The sequence below is a fragment of the Acartia tonsa genome, chromosome 4 (assembly GCF_053477335.1).
Source record: "Acartia tonsa isolate MP-2025a chromosome 4, ASM5347733v1, whole genome shotgun sequence".
NCBI lineage: Eukaryota > Metazoa > Arthropoda > Copepoda > Calanoida > Acartiidae > Acartia > Acartia tonsa.
In genome coordinates, this window is record NC_137263.1 from 3,742,233 (window position 1) to 3,763,526 (window position 21,294).

The window sequence follows — 21,294 nt, forward strand, 5'->3', positions numbered from 1 at the left end:
TAAAAAACTACTAATCTTAACATAGACAAATTATTTATTAATAAAATTAGATCTTTAAAATTATAGTGCCACTAGAGGCCTCTAGGGGCAGCTAATATATTTGACGATGATATGATACTATAAAGATGGAATGGTACTACTATGTTGAATTCTTGTAGTGAATGAATCTTGATTAGCGTGTCTTTTCTTCTCTCCAGATTTATGGTATCTAAATAATAAATCTATGAATATAGACAACTATCTGGATCCCCCTGTGTGGGACCCTTTTCGTCTGCTAACAAATAGCTTTTTGCCACTTTGTAGCGTCTTGGCTGTGTTGATATTTCCGACGCTATTGGTTGATTTTCAAAGACGCAATAGAAAGTTGGCACATGGTTCTCGGGGGGGGGACATACAGTTATTTAACGCAGGGAGTAAGGGAGGGGACAATGGATCGAATATTCAATTTTTAGGAGTCTCAGACTTTGGGTACTGGCTTAAAGGGAATGCGCAAGAATTTAGCAGTTTCTAACTGAGTTTGGGGACTTGCGCATGAAATGCCGCTACTCGTTATGTATGTTTTGAATATTGCAGACGGGGAGAAGGGATAAGGGAAGTGGGGGGAAGGGAAATAAACACTCGTTGTGTTAGTTTGGAATGTAGCAGACGGGGAGAAAGGATGTGGGGGCAAGGGGCAAGGGAAATAAACAGAATAAAAAGGGGCAGTCATATTCTTGCTAGCAGCTGGCCGGGTCCAATAATCTTTTAATATAAAAATCACACCAAAAATCTCAATATATTTTATCAAAAACAAGTTGTGATTTCACTTTACATGACGCTATGGAAATCTATTATTCAATTAACAATCCCTTTATAATTTTCTACAAATTTAATGGATTAAACTGGATTTCATGCCCTTTCTTTGATAACTCTTATATTGAATTAATTGCCCATTGTCCCCTCCCTTACTCCCTGTATTTAACGCCTTACCCCTTTATTGTTTTACTCTAATATCTTGATAAATAAAGTAAACAGGTTTTTTTTCAATTTATAGAACATAATATTTTTAAAGATGCTTAGAGTCTTGAAAATCCTTGTAGGTTTCTGAGTAAATGAAAGTAAATAACTTTGCTATATAAAATACTAAAATAGGCATGTAACAGATATATATCGCATCGTTTCATAGACAGCTTTCCGCGGAAATTAAAATTATAAAATTAAAAATAGTTTTTAGACCCGGGCTAATAAGACTTGTATTAATTTATATAATGATTTTTGTTTTATTATTCGTGTAAAATTAATTTTCTGTAATAAGATGCTATATATAATTTTTTCAGTATGGCTATAAAGCGGTTGTAATCCAGCGAATATTAATCGGTTTCGAAGCCATACTGGAAATGCAGTGAAGATTACCTTGTGTAATAAATGAATATGAAAGCTATTCCAATGAAGAAAAATGTGAAGATGATTGCTATCATAATTGCCTAAAATAAAAAAAATTCTTCAAATGAAGTTTTTTTTCGTTCCATTTTCTTATTTGGTGGATAAATGATTGACACAGTAAAAACTGTTTGGCAGTGCTTTCTCACAAAGTATCTGTTGAGCACTGATAACGTTCTATCTTATTTTTGAAATAAATTGATAAGTTGAGGTGGGGATTTTTCCAATGATCAATTCCTGCTGGGAGCCTTAACTCCTGCAGGGTTACTTAGTACCCAAGCACTAAAGTTATAAACAAAAACTACCCCCCCCCCCCCCCTAACGTATTCTAACCATTATAGAGATTAGGTTTCTAATCTATGAATTAATTCTAAATAAACTAAGCTTTAACAATTCTAGAATTTAAAAATGTATTTTTACAACTTTCTTTGACTTTCTTGTTAACTTGTTTTGGGCTCAATCTTTTGCATTAAAAAAAGACATTAATGTTACTTTTATTGAAAACATTAAATTATATTTGAATTTTTCAATTTACTTAAATATATCTTAAAGGAACCCTGCAAGAAATATACTGCTTTAACTATTGAAAGACTGCCACGAGTAGACCCATACCCAAAATTTGAAGCCTCCAGCTTCAATAACCAAAAAGTTGTAGACATTTCAAAATGATATTTTTAGTACAATGAAAATTTTGAAAGTTTTTCATTGCTAATACTAAAAAAAATTCATTATTAAAATACGTCGCCTAGAAAGAAAATTATAAGCTTATTTTTGGCAGAAACTTTGGATGCCAGTAACTGACAACATTTATACAATAAAAACATCCTTCTTTATAGTCAAAATCATTCAAAAAAATTCAGTTTAATTTGTGTTGTACTGAGAGTAATGTAGTGTAAGAATGCCAGCCTTTAGGATTTCTAGCCAATCAGAAGGCTGAGTCCGCGTTAAGTCCGCTGAACAACCAATCAGAGCTAAGCATCTGTATTACTTACATTAGTTTCATTTTTTCCCACTATGATTATACGCTTACAAATGAAATTTAAAACAAATTTTTAAAAGAGATTTTGACTATGAAAATGGTAAAATATTGCTGGTAACGAATGCTTCCTGTTTCCTGGCAATAATAGAAGATTCCTGGATCTAGCATAACAAGAAATAATTCTGGAGCTACCAATGTTTAACTTTTCTGGTTGCTGGCAATTTATGCATATTTCTGGCCACTGGCATGTTTGAAATATTCCTGTTAAAAAGCATTATTTCCCTTTTATTACACTTACCCCACAATTAGTGGTTGATAAGATTTACTCTACTCGAAGTGGCTTTTTTGGCATGTTAAATAAGAGATATAAGTTTTCCGGAATTTTAATGTAGGGAGTAGATTTGAAATCTGCATCAAATTTTAAGGATTTTTGATAAAATTCGTTTTTTGTATAATTCTTTATCTAAAAGCGGAAATACATTTTAAGTTAATCAATTTTGACCAATAGGATAGTTGGATTTTAAACTACCTGCGCTCTAATTGGTTGAATGATGTACGACATCCAATCAGAGCGCAGATTTTTTAAATCCACCAATCACGGATGCCAAAATAAATTAACTTAATTTGTATTTCCGCTTTTAGATAAAGAATTATACAAAAAATGAATTTTATAAAAAATCCTTAAAATTTGATGCAGATTTCAAATCTACTCCCTACATTAAAATTCCGGAAAACTTATATCTCTTAATGTTAAACTGATCAAATGTAAATAATGAGAGAGAGGGGGGGGGGGGGCAGGGGGTGAGACAAGACAAATATGATAAATATTCCGTATTTCTGATTTTTATCTACAGTTAATAATACAACGTTTACGTAGGCGTAAAAAGTAACGATATAAAAGTAGTCAGGAAAAACTTTAATGGTAATAGGTCCTGGGAAGGTTTTTAACTATTTTAGTTGATTTGGAAGTCTAAAAATCTAATTACCTTCATGGTTTCACTGAAATCAATATCTACCAATGAATTATTAAGAGTGAAGCTTTTCTTATCATGGTCTGTATGTCACAGTTACACCACTAGAATTGTTGGTGTTATTCTCTTAATTTTTTTTTTTTCAATTTTGAAAATTTTGGTCCCTCCCCCCCCCCCCCCCCCCCCTCCCAACTAAACCATCAAACATGGCCGCGGCACTTTTTTATAATTAGGTTATTTTAGGTTACAGGGGCTAGTATTAAGTTTTGCATTCTATAGGCGTTCAAAATCATTGGTTTTACTGTTTGATTTCAGAGCCTCACTTATGATTAAAATTACGAATGTATCTCCCCTCCCTCCTTTTTAATATATTTTAAAAATAAAGAGGACCGCCCTAATTTTGGCGCGAAAGTGGATATTGAGATAGAAACAGTTAAATTTAAAGGTAAAGATCCCACTCTCTTAAATCCTTCCCCCACCTCTATTAGGAATGCACATAAAATAATTGAAATTACTGTCCCTTATTAATTGTTGCTGTTTACCCCCTAAGAAATTGTGGACAAGGGTATGGGGTAAAAACTCCTGTAAGCCAGTAATCTTCTGTCATTGCTGGTAACTTGAAAAATTTGCAGATTGCTAGCTAACAGGAACCTAGGATTTAGGGGAATTTGCGTGCTGCTGGATCCAGGAATCTTGTAATGTTGCCAGGAACCAGGAAGCATTCGTTACCAGCAATATTTTACCATGAACTGCAGTAGATCCGAAATTTCTTTTATAAGCAATGAAAATATTTCAAAATTTTCATTGTACTAAAAAAAACATTTTGAAATGTCTGTAACTTTTTTGTTATTGAAGCTGGAGGCTTCAAATTTTGGGTATTGGGTCTACTCTTGGCAGTCTTTCAGCAGTATTTTTCTTGCAGGTCTCCTTTAAGGAAATTATATTTTTTATATGTAAGGTACTTGAAAATAAAAATTAATTCTGTAGAGTAGAAAGTCAAGCAAATAAAAGAAAAGTAAATAAAATTGCACTTAAAACTTTTTCAATAAAAATTAATCAAGCAAAGGCTTTTTGTTTGCTTTGTTGGTTGAATTTGTTTAAAGCCTTCATTTCTACTAACTGAATTCAACTAGTATTTAAAATGTTATTAAATAGAAAGGTGAGTAAATATTTTTATTCTAAATAAAATATATTAATTACAACTTATTACAAATTGATTTATATATAGATTAAATTAGGAATACCTACTGAAATATTATTTTAGGATGTTCAACATAGGTAGGATATTTAATTATTTTAGCTTGTTTTTCCTATTTTTTTTAAAATACAAAGTGAAATTGATTGGGCTGTGCCTTTAAGACTTTTTAAAAGCGAAGATTTTCCATAATTAGGGTCGGTCTTTCCGTCCGCCCATCCGTCACAGAGAGATAGCTTTTTTCCGTTAATTTAGGCATGTTAGAATTGTCCTATCGATTTCAAACTTTGCATGGTGATTCCTTTAGTAGTTAGGTACGATTTAGAAAGAGTAGCAACTCTATAATCATTACAAGAATGTCCGTACGTCCATTTTAAACATGTTGATTTTTTTACTTTTTTATAACAAATTTTCATGTGATCTAATCATCCGATTGATCTGATTTTTGGTATAGGATATTGATTCCTAGGACAATAAAGTATATTGTTATAAGCGAAGCAACTCATTCTGTATCAAGCAGTTTTTCAACAAATTTACTTACAATTTTGCTTCGACTCCTAAACATTTATATTCTGATTATTCAGTTCTGACACTATACAAGTGTTATTGTCCGTTTGTCCTACCATTTCAGTGTTTCGCTTTTATGGATGTTGTCATCCTTGTTTAATAAAGTTTATATATGAGGAATTCTATCTTTAACAATTAATGAATGAGGGGTGTTACACTACTATGGGGAACACCTCTGAAACCTAGAGCCAAGCACCTAGTAATAGTTCTAGAAATATAATTATTACTGGATTTGTAAACAATATGTTAGATAAGCCTCATAAATGTCTTTTTCCAGATACTCCGAAAATCTCTGCTGAAAAAGATGAAAAACTTTTTGAGGACCTTAGTACAAATGATTGCTTTTGCAATATTTGTTTATCAAATGCAGCACTCCATCAGGCAGTATGTTGAGAAACCTATAGTACAAGTTTCTTCAACCACAAGCATAGACAATATCCAGATGCCTATTATCTATGTTTGTCAAGATGCTCAGTATGATTATACAGTGTCAAATAAAATTTCTATGGATATGAATATATGTATCTATTTTTGGCTGGCCAGTTATCAGGAACTACTAAGATTTCATGGAGAGGCAAACATGACAACATGACATATAGGGACATATTCTCTAAAATCTTTTCATATGATAATGAAAGTTTCTATGCTCAGACTTACAACTCTGAAGATTCAGAAAATTATGATTGGACAAATGTTGATGCTACATTGGTAGGTACTAACTCTTATGGTTATTGCATGAAACTTAAACAATCAAGGGGTAGTACTTATTTATCGGTAAAGAAAAAATCTATCTTTCAAATTGTTGATCCAAATGCTGACAATTTTATTGCAATATCCCACATGAAAAATGGATATGGAGAATTTGGACCTACAGCAAATGGAACCTATGATTGCTATTCTTATATGATGGATATAAGCCTTCATGACTCAAGCCTTCTTGTTGGACAATCATGTGCCAATTATGAAGACTCTGGATATAAAAATTGTACTTTTGGGATAGTTAAAGAAAGATTACTGAAGTGGTATGGTTGTCTACCACCTTGGTTCAAAACGAATACAAGTTTACTTTGTGACGATACTAAAGAAATCATGATAACTAAACAGTCAAGAAAAGAAATGCTGGAAGAACTTAATAGATTAGCTACTGGGCAGGAATTTAAATCATTTGAATCATGCCTCCCACCATGTTTGACCATGAGTGTAAAACTGAACCAACTAATGCATATTACAAACAATATCAAAGCTGCAGGAGTAAAAATAAATGTGGACCAGAAAAGCATTAAGGTTTACACTCTTGCACATGCCTATGATGTGTTTAATCTTGTTGTGGATCTGGGAAGTGCCCTTGGTCTCTGGTTTGGTCTCAGTGCAATTAGTATCTATGATATTATCATAGAAGTCATTGTAACTATCTTCAAAAAGAATTATAATTCAAATCATTCATCAACCTCATTTTAGATTTTTTATTGAAGAAACTGTGTAAGTTAAACATTTACATACTAACCATTTTTAAAAGCGAAGCTTTTCTAATAAGGGTCGGTCCGTCCGTACGTCTGTGACGGATAGCTTTTTTTTGTTAATTTAGGCATATTAGAATTGTCCTATCGATTTTAAACTTTGCATTATGATTCCTTTAGTTGTTAGGTATGATTTAGAAAGCGGAGCAACTCTGTAATCGTTACCAGAATGTCCGTACGTACATTTTAAACATGTTGATTTTTCTACTTTTTTAACAACAAATGTTTATGTGATCTTATTATCCGTTTGATCTGATTTTTGGTATATCGATTCCTGGGACAACAAAGTACAATATTATAAGTGAAGCATATCTATAAGCAGGTCTTTAAAATGTAAGTATGTCCATAAACATTATCATGTATCAAGCAGTTTTTCAACAAATTTACTTACAATTTTGCTTTGACTCTTATTTATCTATATTCTGATTATTCAGTTATGACACTTATACAAGTGTTAATGTCCGTTTGTCTTACCGTTTTAGTGCTTCGCTTTTATGGATGTTGTCATCCTTGTTTAAATAACATTTGTGCACTATTATAACTAAACTTGTAACAAAAGTAATGCAGAAGAAATTATCAATAATGCTAGACAATAACTAATTTATTGATAATAAGATTATGTTTTATTGAAACATTATTTGCATGTTCTGTTCAAATGTTTAAACTTATGATCTGATACACAGTTTGTGTACAAACATATTTTTCTAATTTTTTCTTTGTCTACTTTTATTGTTATAAACTACAGAAGCTAGTAAACCCTAAGACCATCGTTGTGGAGCCGCCATATTTTGCTGGAGCAGGAGCTGGAGCCGTAATTTTCGTTAAAAAAAGGCTCCGGCTCCGGTTTAGCTAATTATAATTTTTTAACTCTCTTGTGTCGTGTGCAAGTTTTTCAAGTCCATTTTTATCAAAAATTGAACATTTAAAACCTTCAAAAATCCAAAATAGACTTGGCCAAAAAAATATGTTGAGTTTTTCTTGATTTTAGGTCGGACCCGGAGCCGCAGCCGGGGCCGTTGTCTTCACAAGCGGCTCCGCGGAGCCGGAGCCGCACCAAAATCGAACGGCTCCGCAACGCTGCCTCAGACAGTCTTGAATATTTATGTACACTAATATTAATTTAGAAATTTTAAATCTATTTGTCATTCAATGTGGATTAAGTATTAAATCATTTAATGTTTAATGTAATCAATAGCATTAAGCTATAAAACTAAAAGCAATGTTTTTTTTAATGTAGTTGAAGTAATTAATTAATTAAATGTGGAATTAATACCTGTTCCCATATTTATTTATCAACCCCCCCACCACCCCATTCATTTTATATATTTTATTTAAAATAAGGGATAGAGGGTTTGTATTGCTCAACCAGGTACTTTGTGTGAAAGCGCCTCTATTGTTTGTTTCAGTGGAGATGTTTGTTGCTTTATTATCGACTAACGGCTACGTCCCTAGAGGCCTCTACTGACACTTAAAATGTTTTTTTTGTTGAAATAATACGTGACTTTTCTATGTTTCGTTCAAGTCTCTACACGTAAAAAAATTCTTTTTTGTGATTTCTCTTGGGAGGGTGGTGGTACGCTCCCCAAAAATAGCTATAAACCTTCCCGGGACCTATGAGAAGCTAACCTGAACCCGATCGGTTCAGCGGTTAGCGAAATTCTGCGGTACAAACAGACAGACAAACACACATCCGGTTACTTTATCATAAGGATTCTAATGTTGACTTTGGTAGACCTAAGCGAGTAAATCGAAATATGTATTCTATATCAAATCTAATAAAGGTTAAATAATATATACCTGAAATTCTGTAGAATAGGTCCAAGGTGCTAAATCTGAATAATGATTACATTATCCTTTCTGTTTTTGTAATTCAGTTAACAAGGTGACAACATTCATAAAAATGAAGTTCATACAAAAAAACAGCCAAACAAACATTGGCATTCATACGGTTATCTTTTCATTGCATTTGCTCGGTACAGACGTAACCAAATAATAACAATTTTTCAACAAAACTTCTACGCAAGACATCCAAAAACCATTAATCTTTAAACTAATACCTAGGGATTTGAAGGTATGGCTGACAAACTGATAAACATTTTTAATGATGGCAAACATAACTACCAATACCTGTGACAGTATGGTTGATTGCATAGGTCCACAGAACAACCAGAGCAATTGTTTCCAAAAATGTAATTGTGTAGTAAAATGTATTTCTCCACCTAAAAAATATTTGGTTTATGGCTATCGATTAATTACCTTTAACGTCAGGTCCAACAACCGAGGATCTTAGGGGAGCGAAATATATCCGTTTCTGTCCAAACTCTTTGATTTCATGACCTTCGCCTGTAAGTCCTAACTGTGCATGGTAATGAGTTGCGCCTGTTTTGGGCTAAGGCATTCACCCCAATCTAACTTTAATGCTTACACCTAACATGGCAGCAGAAGGAACCATTTTAATGTCTTTAGTTTTGCGCGGTGTAAATCCGATATCCAACCTATCACCTCCCCGGCGACACTACGTGTTTGTGCGGTATAATTTGGCAAGTCTACCCTACCCTTTCACCCTCAAAGGATTTCAGAACTACTTAACCGTATGTGTTCTCAGTTGCAGGAAAGCTTTGAATATTTATGTTCAAAGGTGACGTGGAGAGGACTTGTAATCACAGCATCAACACGCCCGATAGTCAATAGTCAATGATATGATGCGAGAAATAACTATTCTTACCTGGTTTGACCAGGACTAATATTAATGATATCAAAAGTATACATGTAGGCTACCAGACAATCGTAGAAGAATTCTTCAACTGGCCTATGAATAATAATTAAAAAATTTTAACTTCAAAATATTGCCTTTCAAAAAATATACACATACATATATTAGTCATGGTCTAAATAATCTAAAGACCGTTTTAAAGTTTATTTCACAAGTTTTTAGGTTAAATATATTAGTTTGAACTACAAATTTTAGTCCTAAATTCAAATGTTCAGTAATTTTTCAAATGTTTTGTTGAGCTCAAAGTACCAAAAATTCGCGGTAATAAATTTTCTGAAGACTGTAAAATACACAGCGAAAAAAAACACCTACCTACTTTTGTTGTCCCTGGATCCACAGAAATTTGAACCCAGAAACCGGATCCAAATAAACATAATGGAGACATGCACTCCGACAAAAATCAGCGGACCATACTGAATCAGATTTATTATTAAAAGCGAAGCTTTTTTTACATTTTGGGTTGATTAGTACAACTCATGGATATAGCTCTTACATGTTAATGTCGTCTTATAGATTTCAAACCTTGCACGACATGTTTTTTTCTGCAACAATTTGACATAATCATTACCAAAACGTCTTTTGGTCTATAGTTTTAATAGTCAGTTAATCTCCTGGTCAATATGTTGAGCCTTCGCTGATTTAAGTAGTTCAAGTTTAAATAAGGTTTCAGGTTTTTCCTGGAAAACCTAGAACCTTACCTCGTAGGGGCGGGATTCTCCTTCGATTTCAAAGAGATCATCTAGAGAATCCAAAGCATTATCTGCTTGTAATGGGATGCGATATTCTAACAAACCAAGAATATTAGGTTGAGTAACAGACAACCAACCCTTTGACGGTACAACCTTTGTCTGGAAGTCCTAACTGTGCATGATTATGAGTTGCGCCTGTTTATGAGCAAAGAAATTTTCCCATCGTGCAATGTGCCAGACAGCATAAGTAGGTACCATTTTTTAACGTCTCTAGTATGATGCAGTGAGGGCCAAACTCGAACCCGACAACAAGCAGGCACGCTCTCATTTACTCTAATGTCAGGGGGGAGGGGTGAAACCCTTAAAACTGTACTGTCGAGCAGCACTTTGAGTTTAATCCTATTATACAGTGTGTGTTTTTTTTATGAGAACTTTTTTGAAAGCAATTTTACCCCACTTATAGTTATCAGAATTTAATGATTAATGGCTTATTTTCTTCGTTTTTTATAACCATTTATAGAACATCAAAAAAAAAATTCAGTTTTTATTTTTAAAAGTACAGTAAAATCAAATATTCAAAACTTAGGTGTCAACATCTAAAAAAGGTTTATCTCATTTTTATTAAGCTCAAATCTTCTACCCTTTAAAAGAAAAAAAATGGATTTTCAGTAGTCAACTTTGGGGGGCTAGTAGTCCCTCCCTGGTTGAGATATGGCCTTCAAACTTTAATATGTTCTAGTACATGTCCCCAAAAATATCTGTATCAATTTTAACTCTGTATCTCAACTTTGAAGCGTTTTGCAGTCATTCTTGCAAAAGGTAGAAGATTTGAGCATTAGAAAAATGCGCTAAAACCATTTTTAGATGTTGACACCTAGGTTTTGAATTTTTGATTTTACTGTACTTTTTTAATAAAAACTAAAATATTTTTTTTATGTTCTATAAATGGTTATAAAAAACGAAGAAAATATGCCATTAATCATTAAATTCTGATAACTATAAGTGTGGTAAAATTGCTTTCAAAAAAGTTCTCATAAAAAAAACACACTGTATAAAGTAGTAAGGATTTTTGTCTGAAGAACCGATTGAGTTCTCCATTTAAAGGAAGCTTTACATAGGTCCTGTGATGGTGATGGTTATAGGTTATTTTTTTAGATTCACAAAGGTCTCTATATGGGTTTAACCCAATTTTTCTCCCCTACCATGCCCCTTCGATTATAGAGCCTCTAGATGCAAAGGACGCATCCGCAAGTTTTCTTATGAATTGTTTACCTTATATGCTGATATGAACAGGGAAAAAGACAACATGCGAGATGTCAAAACAAACATTCTAAAACAATTGCAATTTTTTTTATAAAAATAACAGGATTTGTGTGTGCAGAAGGTTCTCGCTAATTCATGAACCGATATGGTTCTCCTTTACAGTGAAGTTGCTCATATTTCCTGCGATTGTTTATAACTATTTTTGGAGAGGGTAACATGATCCATCCAAAGAAAACGCCTCTAACGAACCCACAATTTTTGTATGAAACAAAAATTTAAATTTAGATCACAGTGATTTGAAAGATTGAATTGCTATTGCATGAAAAATTGATACCTCCATGCCCAATGGGTTAAAGTAGCTTGAGTAGACAAAGGTATCAGATTTAAATCAGCTGAATGACACGCAGACACATGACTTACTATTCCTAAATAAACAGGTTTGAGTCAGCTGAATAACATGTGACTTACTATTCCTATATAAATAGGTTTGAGTCAGCTGAATAACATGTGACTTACTATTCCTATATAAATAGGTTTGAGTCAGCTGAATGACATGTGACTTACTATTCCTATATAAACAGGTTTGAGTCAGCTGAATGACATGTGACTTACTATTCCTATATAAACAGGTTTCAGTCAGCTGAATGACATGTGACTTACTATTCCTATATAAACAGGTTTGAGTCAGCTGAATGACATGTGACTTACTATTCCTATATAAACAGGTTTGAGTCAGCTGAATGACATGTGACTTACTATTCCTATATAAACAGGTTTGAGTCAGCTGAATGACATGTGACTTACTATTCCTATATAAACAGGTTTGAGTCAGCTGAATGACATGTGACTTACTATTCCTATATAAACAGGTTTGAGTCAGCTGAATGACATGTGACTTACTATTCCTATATAAACAGGTTTGAGTCAGCTGAATGACATGTGACTTACTATTCCTATATAAACAGGTTTGAGTCAGCTGAATGACATGTGACTTACTATTCCTAAATAGACAGGTTTGTGTCAGCTGAATGACATGCGGACACATGACTTACTATTCCTAAATAAACAGGTTTGAGTCAGCTGAATGACACGTGACTTACTATTCCTAAATAAACAGGTTTGAGTCAGCTGAATGACACGTGACTTACTATTCCTAAATAAACAGGTTTGAGTCAGCTGAATGACACGTGACTTAAAATTCCTAAATAAACAGGTTTGAGTCAGCTGAATGACACGCGGACACGTGACTTACTATTCCTAAATAAAAAGGTTTGAGTCAGCTAAATAACACGCAGAAACATGACTTACTATTCCTAATTAAACAGGTTTGAGACAGCTGACTGACACGCGGACTCATGACTTACTATTCCTTAATAAACAGGTTTGAGTCAGCTGAAAGACACGTAACTTACTATTCCTAAATAAACAGGTTTGAGTCAGCTGAATGACAGGTGACTTGCTATTCCTAAATAAACAGGATTGAGTCAGCTGAATGACACGTGGACAAGTGACTTACTATTCCTAAATAAACAGGTTTCAGTCAGCTTAATGACAAGTGAATTACTATTCCTAAATAAACAGGTTTGAGTCAGGTGAATGACAGGTGACTTACTATTCTTAAATAAACAGGTTTGAGTCAGCTGAATGACAGGTGACTTACTATTCCTAAATAAACAGGTTTGAGTCAGCTGAATGACACGCGGACACGTGACTTACTATTCCTAAATAAAAAGGTTTGAGTCAGCTAAATAACATGCAGACACATGACTTACTATTCCTAAATAAACAGGTTTGAGTCAGCTGAATGACATGCGGACACGTGACTTACTATTCCTAAATAAACAGGTTTGTGTCAGCTGACTGACACGCGGACTCATGACTTACTATTCCTAAATAAACAGGTTTGAGTCAGCTGAATGACACGCAGACACGTGACTTAATATTCCTTAATAAACAGGTTTGAGACAGCTGACTGACACGCGGACTCATGACTTACTATTCCTTAATAAACAGGTTTGAGTCAGCTGAAAGACACGTAACTTACTATTCCTAAATAAACAGGTTTGAGTCAGCTGAATGACAGGTGACTTGCTATTCCTAAATAAACAGGTTTGAGTCAGCTGAATGACACGCAGACAAGTGACTTACTATTCCTAAATAAACAGGTTTGAGTCAGCTTAATGACAAGTGAATTACTATTCCTAAATAAACAGGTTTGAGTCAGGGGAATGACAGGTGACTTACTATTCTTAAATAAACAGGTTTGAGTCAGCTGAATGACACGTGACTTACTATTCCTAAATAAACAGGTTTGAGTCAGCTGAATGACACGTGACTTACTATTTCTAAATAAACAGGTTTGAGTCAGGTGAATGACATGCGGACATGTGACTTACTATTTCTAAATAAACAGGTTTGAGTCAGGTGAATGACATGCGGACATGTGACTTACTATTTCTAAGTAAACAGGTTTGAGTCAGCTGAATTTGACACGCGGACACATAACTTATTATTCGTAAATAAACAGGTTTGAGTCAGCTGAATGACACTCAGACACGTGTCTCACTATTCCTAAATAAACAGGTTTGAGTCAGCTGAATGACACACAGTCACATGACTTTCTATTCCTAAATAAACAGGTTTGAGTCAGCTGAATGACACTCATACACATGGCTTACTATTCCTAAATAAACAGGTTTGAGTCAGCTGAATGACACGTGACTTACTATTCCTAAATAAAAAAAAAGCCATGCTGTTGCTTAAATTTTCAAACCGGTTGATTTTCTACTAATACATATGTAAGCACTTTAAGAAATGGCTATAATTCATGTTTCTTTAAATCTCTTTATACAAATTTATTTTACCTAAAGACATGGAGGAGAGTGACATAAGGATGGAACCTATCTGTACTAGAGCTACCCAGGTATCTGATAATGTCTAGAATATTATTATAATTAGTATATACATAGAAGTATGGAACCTATCTGTACTAGAGCTACTATACCCAGGTATCTGATAATGTCTAGAATATTATTATAATTAGTATATACATAGAAGTATGGAACCTATCTGTACTAGAGCTACTATACCCAGGTATCTGATAATGTCTAGAATATTATTATAATTAGTATATACATAGAAGTATGGAACCTATTTCTACTAGAGCTACTATACCCAGGTATCCGATAATGTCTAGAATATTATTATAATTAGTATATACATAGAAATATATTAAGAAGCTAATTCAAACCCTCAATTGAGAAATTTCGTAAAATTCCCATCCCTCAAAAAAAAAGAAGAGGGACTAATCCAACTCATCCAAAAATTTTCTAGGAAGCTAGCTTTTTTTGGTCAATGGAAGGTTTTAGGCTATCTTTTAAATACCTCTGAATCTCTTGTGAGAAGAATATGGCTCTGTAGGAGTAGTTGTGGGGCATCTTGGAGGAAGGAATCCATCAGTGATAGGTAAGCTGCGTCACGTTCATAGTACAATCTTTACTAGACAAATATATTGTACAGGGTGGGTAAAATTTAGGAGAGTTTATTCGCCCCTTGTTAAAAGGTGACCAAGGGTGCTAAAAACCGTGTACAAGATTTGAAACATATTTTGTAAATGTTTTACTATATAATAAGTTGAATACTACGGTTTAAGAGAACATTTGTTATATAATATTACACAAAAAAATAAAGTGGAATTCCTACCCCTTCCTTTCCATTTTAAAGTTTTGATAATAGAATATGGATTGATATAACGTCATTCGTGATACTTTGGCCAAAAGTTTTTTTTAGTTTATCACCTTTTTATGGGCACTATAAAGAGCTTTTGAAGGTCTTTATAATTTTTGTGTCCTCTGACTACTTAATAGCATGTAAATTGACCTAAGTGGGGGCCTTTGACTTTTTCTTTATTTTATTTTAAAATGGAATCTGAGGTGTGGTCGACCAACTGTGTTGCACTAAAGATTAGTTTAAATATAATGATTATTATAATTAATGAACAATTACAGTAGCTTTTTTTAATGCCTTAAAAAAATAACCCTATACTGGCCTACTGTTGGTTAATCAAAATGTGTACTGGCCTACTATTGGCAAAATAGTCTGTGTATTGGCCTATCAATGATCATTTGTATTGTATGACGTCATTTTTTTAGAGGCACTAAAAAGAGCTTCCAATTATACCTTAGTTTCTTATATGCCTGTGCTCTAGGCCCCCTCTCTCTGTAGCTACACCACATAACATGAAGTATCCTCACCACTGGACCGCACAGGAGCAAGTGTCCTATGGCCAGGTATAATGTTTCCCAGACCAGAAACTTGCTGGAAACAGGACAGAATCCTTCCCGGGGACCAGAATGATCCTGAATTTTTCAGTAGATTACAATCATTGCATTGGTTGAAATATTTGGACACCCAACTTAATGAACCAACCAATCAAAATTTAGTAAAAGTTGTTCAGTCAAGGAATAAGAAAACGATACTATAAAACTTTGGGGACTAGTGAAATAAACAGCCCAATGTCCCCTCCCTCCCTGCGTAATGGTCTTTACCAGGAGCGCAGCTACCCTATATTTAGTTTGTACCTGATGATACCAGATAGCACTGGTGATGTTAAGAATACAGAGTGGAATAATAACAACACAGATTGTTATGATGGCATTCACTGACCAACCTTCCTCGGCATGTAGTGCGACTAAATAAACAAGGATGACAATATTTATAAAAGCGATGCTCTGAAACTAAATGGAAGAACAAACGAACATAAAGAATATTAATTAAAAAGTATAAACTAAATTGTATAAAAACAGAATTCTGTTTAAAGACATACTTACTTTTAAGGACTTTATTATAGAGATGCTTTGCTTATAGCATTGTACTTTGTTGTACTAGGAATTAGTATTCCCAAAATTCAGAAGAATAGGATGACATAAAAAATGTCATAAAATAAACAACATGTTTTAAATGGACTTTCTAGTAACAAATATATAGAGTTACTACGTTTTATAAATCGTATCAAACTGTTAAAGGAATCATCATCTAATAATAGAAAAGCTTTGTTATAAAAAATTTACGTTGCAATGGTTTTGCAGTTGCTTATACATACATACATGTCTTGCATTATTGGAAATAACGAACATATGGAATTTAAAAAAATTGTTTATGTTTTTAATACTAGCTACAAGATATTTTCCATTGCGCTATCCAAGAATATTATAATTACCTATAACCCAAATATCCGAGGCATAATCCGCAAAGAACATGATAATAGCTAGAATGTTTCCAAGGATGTGTTTAGGTTTGAATTTGATTTCCTCTTTGACCTCCTGTAGTGTGTCAGAATTTTTCAAAAGCGAATTAAAATTAGGGTAGGTCCGTCCGTTCGTCCGTTTATAACGGATAGCTCTTATCGTTAATTTAGGCATGTTAGAATTGTCCTATCGATTTCAAACTTAGCATGGTGATTCTTGTAGTAGCTAGGAATGATTTTTAAAGCGTATCATCTAAATCAAATCATTAAAATGAAAGTATGTCATTTTACTGTATCCTGTATGCACGCAATTTAGCAACAAATTTATGTACAATTTTGTTTAGTCTTAGAAATTAATAATATAATTGCTTATTTAGTTCTGAAACTCTACATACAGTGTTAATGTACATTTGTCCTACCATTTCATAGCTTTGCTTTTATGGATCTTTTCATCCTTGTTTTAACTTAATCATTATACATTTTTCCGACACCTTCCTTGTCTTGTTGTTCATGAGTAAATATAGCCACCAGGTTAGATCCTGTGTACTGGTTAGGTAAATCCAGGCCAGGGTACATGCTAGTCTATTCTTTTTATTTTACTTAATACCTATATTTGCGACAACTTTTACTACACAGAAACAGATAATTTGTTATATTATATAAGAAAAGTAAATTTAGCCTTCAGGTTTGATCCTGTGTATTGGTTAGGTAAATCCAGGCCAGGGTAAATGCTAGTCTATGTTTCACATATTAACATTTTAGTAAAGAAATACCTTTTAACTTTATGACTTTAATGTTTATTCTTTATAACAACATAAGTAGATAATTCTACAACCAAAAACACACTGCCTTGCAACCCTTTCATAATTTTTTTTGGGTCGAAGCGGCGTGGAGCGCCAGACATTTTTACAATGTTGCAGAAATATTTGCAATATCTAATATTTTTATTTTATTTAATACCTATATTTGCGACAACTTTTACTACACAGAACAGCTGATTTGTTATATTATATAAGCAAAGTAATTATTGCCATCAGGTTAGATCCTGTGTACTGGTTAGGTAAATCCAGGCCAGGGTACATACTAGTCTATTCTTTTTATTTAATTTAATACCTATATTTGCGACAACTTTCACTACTCAGAAACAGCTGATTTGTTATATTATATAAGAAAAGTAAATTTAGCCTTCAGGTTTGATCCTGTGTATTGGTTGGGCAAATCCAGGCCAGGGTACATACTAGTCTATTCTTTTTATTTTATTTAATTCCTATATTTGGGACAACCTTTACTACACCTAAACAGCTAATTTGTTATATTATATAAGCAAAGTAAATATAACCACCAGGTTTGATCCTGTGTATTGGTTAGGTAAATCCAGGCCAGGGTACATACTAGTCTATTCTTTTTATTTATTTAATACCTATATTTGCGACAACTTTTACTACACAGAAACAGCTAATTTGTTATATTGTATAATCAAAGTAAATATAGCCGCCAGGTTTGATCCTGTGTATTGGTTAGGTAAATCCAGGCCAGGGTACATACTAGTCTATTCTTTTTATTTTATTATAAAGCAAAGTTATAGTGTAGAAAGCATTTAGCTCTATGAACTTTACCAAATATGACCTTTTTGTGTTTCAACCAGCAATTTTAATCTACAGTAGGGGTAAATTTCTGTATTATCATTGAGGATGAACAATAATTTATAAGCCATTGTCTTATCCCTTTAGATCACTGACTTGAACATGTAAATAAAAGATTCCTGATATGTTGTTGAATCATTTTTATCCTCAGATAGTTCACTTGAAGCCATTCTATTATTATTTTCTATGATGAACACATAAAATAACTAAGAATATAAACTAAAATTCGAGGCCTCTAGAAGCACTTTAGGTTAAGGGAAGGAGGGAAAAGGTCGGCCCTCCACTTAAGTTTTAAATCTGGGTTTGGGTATTTTACTTGTAAACCCAAACTAGTTATAAACCTTCTAAGGATCAATATGAAGCGTCACTGTAATGGAGAAGCATATCGATTCATCGGTTAGAAACATCCATTGCTACACATAGACCGACATCCTGTTACTTAATTACATAAAAATTTATTTCCTGATTGACTTTGCTTAGTAATTATAACAGTGAAGTGTCACTATACACAGGAAGTTAGGGGACAATGGGATATTTATTACATTAGTACCCTCTGTTTTAAAATTCTTATTCGTTAGCTTAACAACTTTGAAATATCTATTAAATATTGATAGGTTGGTTCATTAAGTCAAGTGTCCAAACGTTTCAATACTAATTGTAACCAACAGTAGTGGTTATTTTGTTTAAAATCACTTGGGATGTGAATCAATTTATCAGCCATTGTCTTATCCCTTTAGATCCGTGCACTATACAATTAAATATTAACGTCCTTGTTTCTAAAGTATTGAAATAAAATATTCTGTGTTTGAAACATTGTTATCAGATGTAAGTTAAAGATAAAACTGATATGGAACAAAAAGTCATTGATTTCAAATTATTACAAGAATACCTTTTCTACATACAGATTATTCCGTTTGTACGTCCACAACGCATAGTTTTTTTTAAATTTAATAAATGTATAAGTATAGATATATAATCCAGATAACTACCTGGGTCGGGTATTGGGGACCTTTTTCGTCTGCTCGCAAATTGCTTTCTCCTTATTTGTATTTTCGACGCTATATTCAAATACCCAATTGAAAGTCGGTACAGGGTCCACGGGGTTGGAAAATATAGTTATTTAACCCTTCCCCCTCTATTGTTTTACTTTAATGTAATTTTAAGTATTTTAGATTTGTCAAATACATATCAAAACAATGCTTGTTTGGCAGGGATCTAAAGGGATAAGACAATGGCCGATAAATTGATGTGCATCCCCAATGATGGTGCATAAAATTACCCCTACTATAGATTACAATTAGTACTTGAAACGTTTGGACACTCAAAATAATTAAACAATAAATAAAAATTCAATAACAGTCCCCAAAGTTACTAAGCCAACGTATAAGAAAACATTTTTATAAGACTTTGAGCATTCTCTAATTGTTATTCATATTGTTCGATTGTGTATTAAAGTAATATACAAATATATAAATCTATTGATTGTGTGACTTTATATTTATGGATGTTGTCATCCTTGTTATTTCTGCATTGCCTATCAATGATTTTGTGGTTTTATTCTACGCACATTGCATACAGAAAAATGATTTTAAACTTATATCATTTCATTATATATTTATAGTATTATATAAAGTAGTAATCTTTATTTTGTCTGTAACTTAAGATTTCGAGAATTCCATTTTAGGGAAGCGTCACATAGGTACTGCCATGGTTTTGGGATATTTTTTTTTTTAGATTTAAGTCTTGGGATGGTTTTTATCTATTTCCATTCAAATACAGAACCCATAGATGCTAAGGTGTATCCGCTATTTTACATTTTACATTTCTTTCCAGTATGAATTCGAAACCGATTAATATCCGCTGGATTAGAACAGGTTCGGAGCCACAATGAAAAATAGCATAGTATTACAGCCAATATGGCCCCTCGGGATTAACAAAACTGGTTTCAATCCTATGATTTATTTTATTATCTGCGGAAAGCTGTCTATAATATGATGCGATAAATAATTTTCATTACCCTAGCTATTACAGCAGATTTTTATGCTTTTGCAATACTCACGAAACCTTACGTACTAATGGGCTAAATTAAGAATCATTATTTTCCTTTACAAATGTTAGAAACATTCCCAGGACCTATGAGAAGCTAAACTGTAAAAGAGAACCATAACAATTTAGCGGTTTGCGAGATCCGTCGGTACACACACACACACAAACAGACAAAGATCCATTTATTTTATTTTAAAGGATAGTTATGTAAAAACTTATTACCAAAATGTCTCAAAAATTTTTTTTAACATTGAATCCTTAATAATTGTTCTCCCTCTCTAACAAATTAATTGAGACACGATGATGAGTGAAAAAATTACCCTTCATTAAGATATAAAGAGACATTCTATTATTATTTTTTATTTGTTTTGTTTTAAAATGGCGAACATAAAATCTTGATTATTTATCATACTACTTAAACGAGATTAATTAATAACTTCACCGAATCAATTAGCCCCTACGGGAGGCCTGAAACTTATTGGACTAACCTAAACCTTGCCTATCTATAATGCCTGTTATGACAAAAGTGTTTAATTCTTTGATAGATATTAAAAGGCACAAACCCACACACAAAATTACAATATAACAGTTTATAGAATAGTTAGGTTAGGTTAAATTGGATTCGTTAGTGAAAACTGAAGCTAGGTTACGTTATCTAATGGACGGATGTTGTTGGTATTATATTAAACTATATTAAAATGACACAAAACCCTGACAAAGCCCAAATTGTGTTTAAATTGTGTCAAAAATGATTCACGTGACGTAATAAAATGAGGGAGATGTAGGAGAATTGGGAAAGAAAACCACTAAAAAAGAGATGGATAATCCCTCATTTTTATTATGTCACATGGATCATTTTTTACACAATTTTAATACAATTTAAGCTCTGCCCAAAACCCTCCCAAGACAGCTTTAAAGCTTCAATAAAAAGTACAACACATTAAAACCAGTAATTTCTGAGATGATAAGCTTCAGAAAAAAAAACCT

At 33.1% G+C, this 21,294-nt stretch overlaps 1 protein-coding gene across 1 annotated transcript; it reads right to left on the bottom strand.

Moving 5' to 3' along the window:
* Positions 1 to 16: 16 nt before the first annotated feature.
* LOC145315723 (XK-related protein 6-like) lies at positions 17 to 16,917 on the bottom strand. The gene is made up of 13 exons (XM_080155756.1): positions 16,592 to 16,917; positions 15,954 to 16,063; positions 15,553 to 15,731; positions 14,758 to 14,866; positions 14,238 to 14,310; positions 11,708 to 11,798; positions 11,383 to 11,440; positions 9,734 to 9,834; positions 9,374 to 9,457; positions 8,776 to 8,867; positions 8,446 to 8,480; positions 1,393 to 1,463; positions 17 to 208 (listed from the first exon to the last, which is right to left on the bottom strand). The coding sequence occupies exons 1-13, from the start codon at positions 16,791 to 16,793 to the stop codon at positions 118 to 120; spliced, it is 1,296 nt and encodes a 431-aa protein (XP_080011882.1). The 5' UTR covers positions 16,794 to 16,917; the 3' UTR covers positions 17 to 117.
* Between the last annotated feature and the right edge of the window lie 4,377 nt (positions 16,918 to 21,294).

What these genes read in the sequence shown, in the direction of transcription:
- LOC145315723 (XM_080155756.1), bottom strand. Translation starts at nt 16,793, where the DNA reads ATGCCTAAATTAACGATAAGAGCTATCCGTTATAAACGGACGAACGGA. An exon ending in CTCGGATATTTGGGTTATAG is followed by an intron (nt 16,064 to 16,591) that starts GTAATTATAATA and finishes TTGTTTATTTAG; the next exon opens with TCGCACTACATGCCGAGGAA. An exon ending in TTCTCACAAGAGATTCAGAG is followed by an intron (nt 14,311 to 14,757) that starts GTATTTAAAAGA and finishes ATAATATTCTAG; the next exon opens with ACATTATCAGATACCTGGGT.